Below are 5,361 nucleotides of genomic sequence, written 5' to 3' on the forward strand. Positions count from 1 at the left end.
CATGGATGTTATCCTCTGCTTGTCCTTGGGAAGGATATACTCTTAATATTTGTGTTTAAACACATTTTCCTTTCCATTGATCTGATTAAATTAATAATCACATTTTCCTTTCCATTGTTTTGTTTAACCCTTCTCGTGATCTATATGGTATAAGCAGTAATATTTCCCTACTTATGTAAACACCTTGGTGTACAACTCTGTCAGTAAGACCCTGTTACTGTTGTTGATGACATTCTGGTAACCACCGATGGACGAGAACTTTGCCTATTGGTCCTCCTCGTTTCAGCGAGCCGGAAAATGGTTCTCTTCGTCCCTCGCCCTTGGTACCAACGTTGTTGCCAACATAACTGACATGCTATCCTTTGACATGCCTTGCTACCATGACCGTGCAAGGTGTCACCACTCTTTCTACTTTTAACCCACATGGTGGGCCCATAACCCACAGTTCCACAGGATCAAGACCACTATCATGTACACCCTTGTTGCCAAAGTTATTCCTCACATTGGCTTCATATGTAATTCACGAGCCACCTTCCTAGAGATGATCTACTCTAGTATCAGACACAATACTTTTTCTGATTGCTCTGAACCCCTTTCATCCTCTGTTTCAGGCAACGACCGATTGCTTGTCCACTTGAAGCTTCTCATGGCACTTTCTTACCTTGCTCTCGATACTTTCTTAAGTTTCAATTCAAGAGATACGCTCTTCCACCTTCCCTGTGTTATCTACCAGATAAGCAACCGTGTAGAGTTTTGTTCTTTTGAAGTTTCCCCCTTATCTTTTATATAAATATGATGGAGATCTTGAAGGAAGAATGACAACTTCGTCATGATGCCATGAAGCGAGAAATAAAGACAGAAACGAAAAGGATCAACTTCTTCGAGAAGAGCAACCAACAATGAGAAGATCCGTTGGAATTTCGTAGCCAGAACTTTCCTCCTTATTCCACCTCTTAAATCTCGGGACGAGATTTCTTGTAGTGGAGGAGATTTGTAACACCCAGTGTCATGCTACAGTAATCACCCCCTAATGGTGGCCATGTCATCATAATTACTATGCAAATTGCCACTTAATAAATATCAAAGTCAAATAATAATTTTATAAAACAGTAAATTAAAATGTTCCTTAGGTTCAAATTTTTCACTACATAATTTTCATGCATTAACAAACATTTTTGGAGATATTTAAAATGCCCCTGGGTATTATAACAGTGGACCAACAACCAATAAATTGGCCTGATCATTTTTTATAAATAGTTGAACACTCCCAAATGCTTTGAAACTTTTTATACCAAACCAGAATATTTCCCTGTATTTTTGTGCCAAGTTTCATATGTAGCAAAACCATTTACTAGCTAAACTAGATGCGAAACAGACAAGGAATAAAAAAACAGAATAGGATGAAAATAAAAGGCCTGCCACTGTGCGCAACTAGGCCTAAGTGCCACAGTGCACTTTGGCCCAGCCCGGCAGGGCCTTCTCCTTCCTCACGCTACAAGAGGAGGCAGTGCCATGGCGTGGCACGCTCGTCCACACGCCCGATTAGCTCGTATCGAGCATCCACAACACATCGAGAAGGATAAGATCCCCCTCGTCGCTGTAGACAAACCCTAGCCCACAAATATCCCCTCTCCCACTCATGTTTCTCCTGAGAACCTCATGCCCGAGCTACCGTCGATGCGCTGTCGCCGTCCCCGTGGCCACTGACCTTCCCGGCGAACGGGAGCTTGTCCAGGGACTTCCTAGTCACCGACTCCGTCATCTCCGTGCGTCCGTTCGACCGGAGCCGCACTATACGCTCGGGATCGAGCTGATTTTCCGCCACGGCCGTCGTCTCTCATCGTCGAGCTCGTCGCATCCGGTCGCCCCCGCGCCGCGAATCCACGTCTCAGAGCTTAGTGGTGAGCTCCTCGGCCGATTCCACCCCTTTCCCCCTTCAATCCGTGTCTCTTTACGCCGTTGTTCGCCATCGCCCGAACCCCCGTGTATGTGTATGTGTGTGTGTGTAGTTGCTGCTCCTGCCCTGTCGCTATTGCTGCTGTGCGCGCACGCCCATGCGTGGCCTCGTCGCGGCATGCTATTGTGGTGCACGCCCACGCATGGCCTCGGCTTGCTGCTGCTGGCAGGGCGCTGCTGCGCCCTGCTCCCGTCACTGCTTGCTGTTGCGCCGGCGCCGCTGCTGTTTAGTGCTGCTGCCGCTCCTCCAATCCCACTAGCTAGTGCTGCTGCTACTCTAATTGCTGCTGCTACTTGCTCATGCGGCTGCACTGGTTGTGGCCATGGCCATTGTGCGTGTGTAGTGTGTACGTGCGTGAGTACAGACACGGCTGGCTATGCCGCCGGCCGGCCATTGGTTTAATTAGGCTAGGCTTAATAGTAGTACTAGTTTAGTTCTAAGTTGTCTATTAGTAGATGACATGTACGCCTCCTTTAATAAGTTAGGTTTATTTATTTGTTTAGGTGAATAGTATATGACATGTGGGCCACACCTGCCCTTTTGACTAGTCAAGTTGACTTGGTCAATTCGAATTAATTAAATATAATAATTCCAGAAATTCCAGAATATTAGTAAATCATTGAAAAATAATAGAAAATAATTCCTAGCTCGGATGAAAAAGTTTTATACATGAAAGTTGTTCAGAACAACGAGACGAATCTGAATATACAGCCCGTTCGTCTGCCACACTCCCTAGCATAGCAAACCTGCAACCGTCCCCCTTCGTTTCATTTGTCGAAAATGCCAAACTTCGGGAAAACTTTTCCGGATGTTTCCTCCCTTTGCCGGTATCGCGTAGTACTGCGTTAGAACACCCCTAGCATTGCTTTTTGTCTTTTCATGCATAGTATTGCTCTTGTTTGCTCTATATTCATTGTTCCTTCCCCTTCTTCTTCTCCCCGGTAGACCCCGAGACCGCTGTGGATGTCCCTGTGATCGACTACTTCGACAACGACCCTTCTCCCCTTTCATCGGAGCTTCCAGGCAAGCCTCCCCTTTGATCATCCTGATATCACCTGTCACGACCAGTTTTCCAATAAAATGTTTATTGAGAAGCCGATCTTTTGAGTCCAGTATGAGGAAAAATACTCCTTACCGGTAGACAAAATTCTTGATACAGTAAGCCAATAGCATATAATATACTACATGGTCGAGCTAAGGCTGCTCAATAAATTATTACAAGCACGCGAAGAATTATACATAATAGCGGATATGACACAATGGTGTGGTGGCATACTACTGACTCGAGATAAAAGTGGTGGTGGAATATCACAGTGGAGTGGATAACACGACTCCTAAACTGGCAGCTCATCGAGCGTCGAGGTGAGGCTCGATGAATTTATTCGGGTAGCGGAAGCGGATATAATACAGTAACCAAATCCAGGATCACTCGAGACTGACTGGGACTCCCCTAGGCGTCGGACTCGCTATCGAACTCTTCATCCATTAGATCGCCTTCGTCAACATCTGGCCAAATCAACAAGCCAGGTGAGTACTTTGAAAGTACTCGCAAGTAGTTCGGACAAAAGATATAACAAATGCATGCATGAATGTGTCATGAGTAATTAGTAATGCACATTTGATTTAGTAAATAATGGCACAACATGCTAAATAAAAAGGGAGTCGGGTGGTAGTCTTCCCAAAATCCCAACAAAAAAAATAACTAAAAACCGATCGGGTGTCTGGAGCGACGCTTCGAAGGGTGAACAAATAAATAATCATGCCGCAGTCGGGCGTCTAAGCGACACCACGTAAAGGGCTTATATTGAAAAGTAACTGACATGCGTGCCACAGTCGGACGTTGGAATGACATTGCAGAAAGGGCTTATATCGCAAGTAAATAACAAGCGTGCCACAGTCGGACGTCTGATCGACATCGCAGAAAGGGCTTATATCGAAAGTAAATAATAAGCGTGCCACAGTCGGATGTCTGAGCGACATCACAGAACGGGCTTATATCGAAAGTAAATAACAAGCGTGCCACAGTCGGACGTCTGAGCGATATCACAGAAAGGGCTTGTATTGAGAGTAAATAACAAGCGTGCCACAGTCGGACGTCTGAGCGACATCACAGAAAGGGCTTAAATTTCCTTATTCATATATGATAAATTCACAAAGATATAATACTCATAAGAAATATTCAACACACAATAATAAACGGGTTAGTCCATCCACAGGAATAAACATTTAACCGGACTTAACACTCATGCGGTTCACCGGAGTTTTTTTTGTCACTGAGACAGACACTTGACAAGATAAGTTGAACACATTACTTGGACATGGATAAGATGATTCAAAGGATTTTTGACTCTGCAGAGTTTGTACTAAATTACCCACAGTCAACAGATTTCCGTAGTCACGAAGGACTAGTTCCGTTCACGGTATTTCGGCAGAAACACATCTAACCAGTACACACCCATCCCACCTCACGATGCCAGGAATCACCCTAGACAACGTTCAAGAAAAACTTTGAGACAGGGAGATCACAATTTCGAATAGCATGGGATCAAATTTATATACGCGCGCTCTAAGGGGTGCCCCCCTCTCGGTCCCAACCGGAAACACCCTTGCCCCCTGACCGGATGACTGGCTTTAATCCAGGGCCATGGAACCCTCATCACGGCCTCTCGATTTGGTGTGTACCAGGAAAGCGGTTTGCAACTTACTAAGCCATATCCCTTGCGGAAAACATGTGGTAGTACAGGAAGGGAAAACAGATGGAAACTGGACTGATTCATGTTGACACTGGAGTCAAATAGTTTGGCATAAGACTGGCATGCTACAACACTGCCATCTCACCCATTCTCATGGCATCACATGGCCATGCAAACTCATATCCAACAACTTATGGATTTTCGAAACTCACTTGCCTCAACTTTGCATGTAATATGACATTCATCGAGATGCTCATAAACATGCCATGAAACTACTTAATGCAAACATGCCAAAGACACTCATCATATCAAAAGTTCAAACATTCTTGCCTGGTTCAGACTAGTCGGAGCCTAACTCGGTGAAGTTCGCGGTTCCGTCACCTCCTTCGGTATCTATGGTATAAAGAAACATACGCGCTAACGTAAATACTGTGAGGTGCACAAAAGAAATTCCAAATTTTTTTCAAATAAATATGATAAAAAACTAGAAAAAAATTTAAAGAGGACAGAAAAAGAATCAATCAAAAATCATTTTCTGTTTAAAAGTTATAAGGGTTTTAATCTAGAGACCTTTCTATAATGAAACAGAAACTTCTCAGGGTTGATTTTATAAAACAAAAGACGTTTCGTTTGAGAATACGCCGGCCCAGAGGGGAGACGTACTTCGGCAGAAGACGCTTTTAGAAAACGTTTCGTTTAAAAGAAAAGAGA

The 5,361-nt window shown here is 44.3% G+C and overlaps 1 protein-coding gene across 1 annotated transcript in view; it reads left to right on the top strand.

The window, feature by feature from the left end:
• Window positions 1-1,539: 1,539 nt before the first annotated feature.
• LOC123185275 (uncharacterized) overlaps window positions 1,540-5,361 on the top strand; it is a 27,581-nt gene continuing 23,759 nt past the window's right edge. Inside the window, exons 1-2 of the mRNA XM_044597205.1 lie at window positions 1,540-1,901; window positions 2,903-2,980. Of these exons, the coding sequence (XP_044453140.1) occupies window positions 1,640-1,901; window positions 2,903-2,980 (340 nt within the window). The 5' untranslated portion in view covers window positions 1,540-1,639. The remainder of the gene's footprint in view (window positions 1,902-2,902; window positions 2,981-5,361) is intronic.

The sequence above is a fragment of the Triticum aestivum genome, chromosome 2A (genome assembly GCF_018294505.1).
Source record: "Triticum aestivum cultivar Chinese Spring chromosome 2A, IWGSC CS RefSeq v2.1, whole genome shotgun sequence".
Classification (NCBI taxonomy): Eukaryota; Viridiplantae; Streptophyta; class Magnoliopsida; order Poales; family Poaceae; genus Triticum; species Triticum aestivum.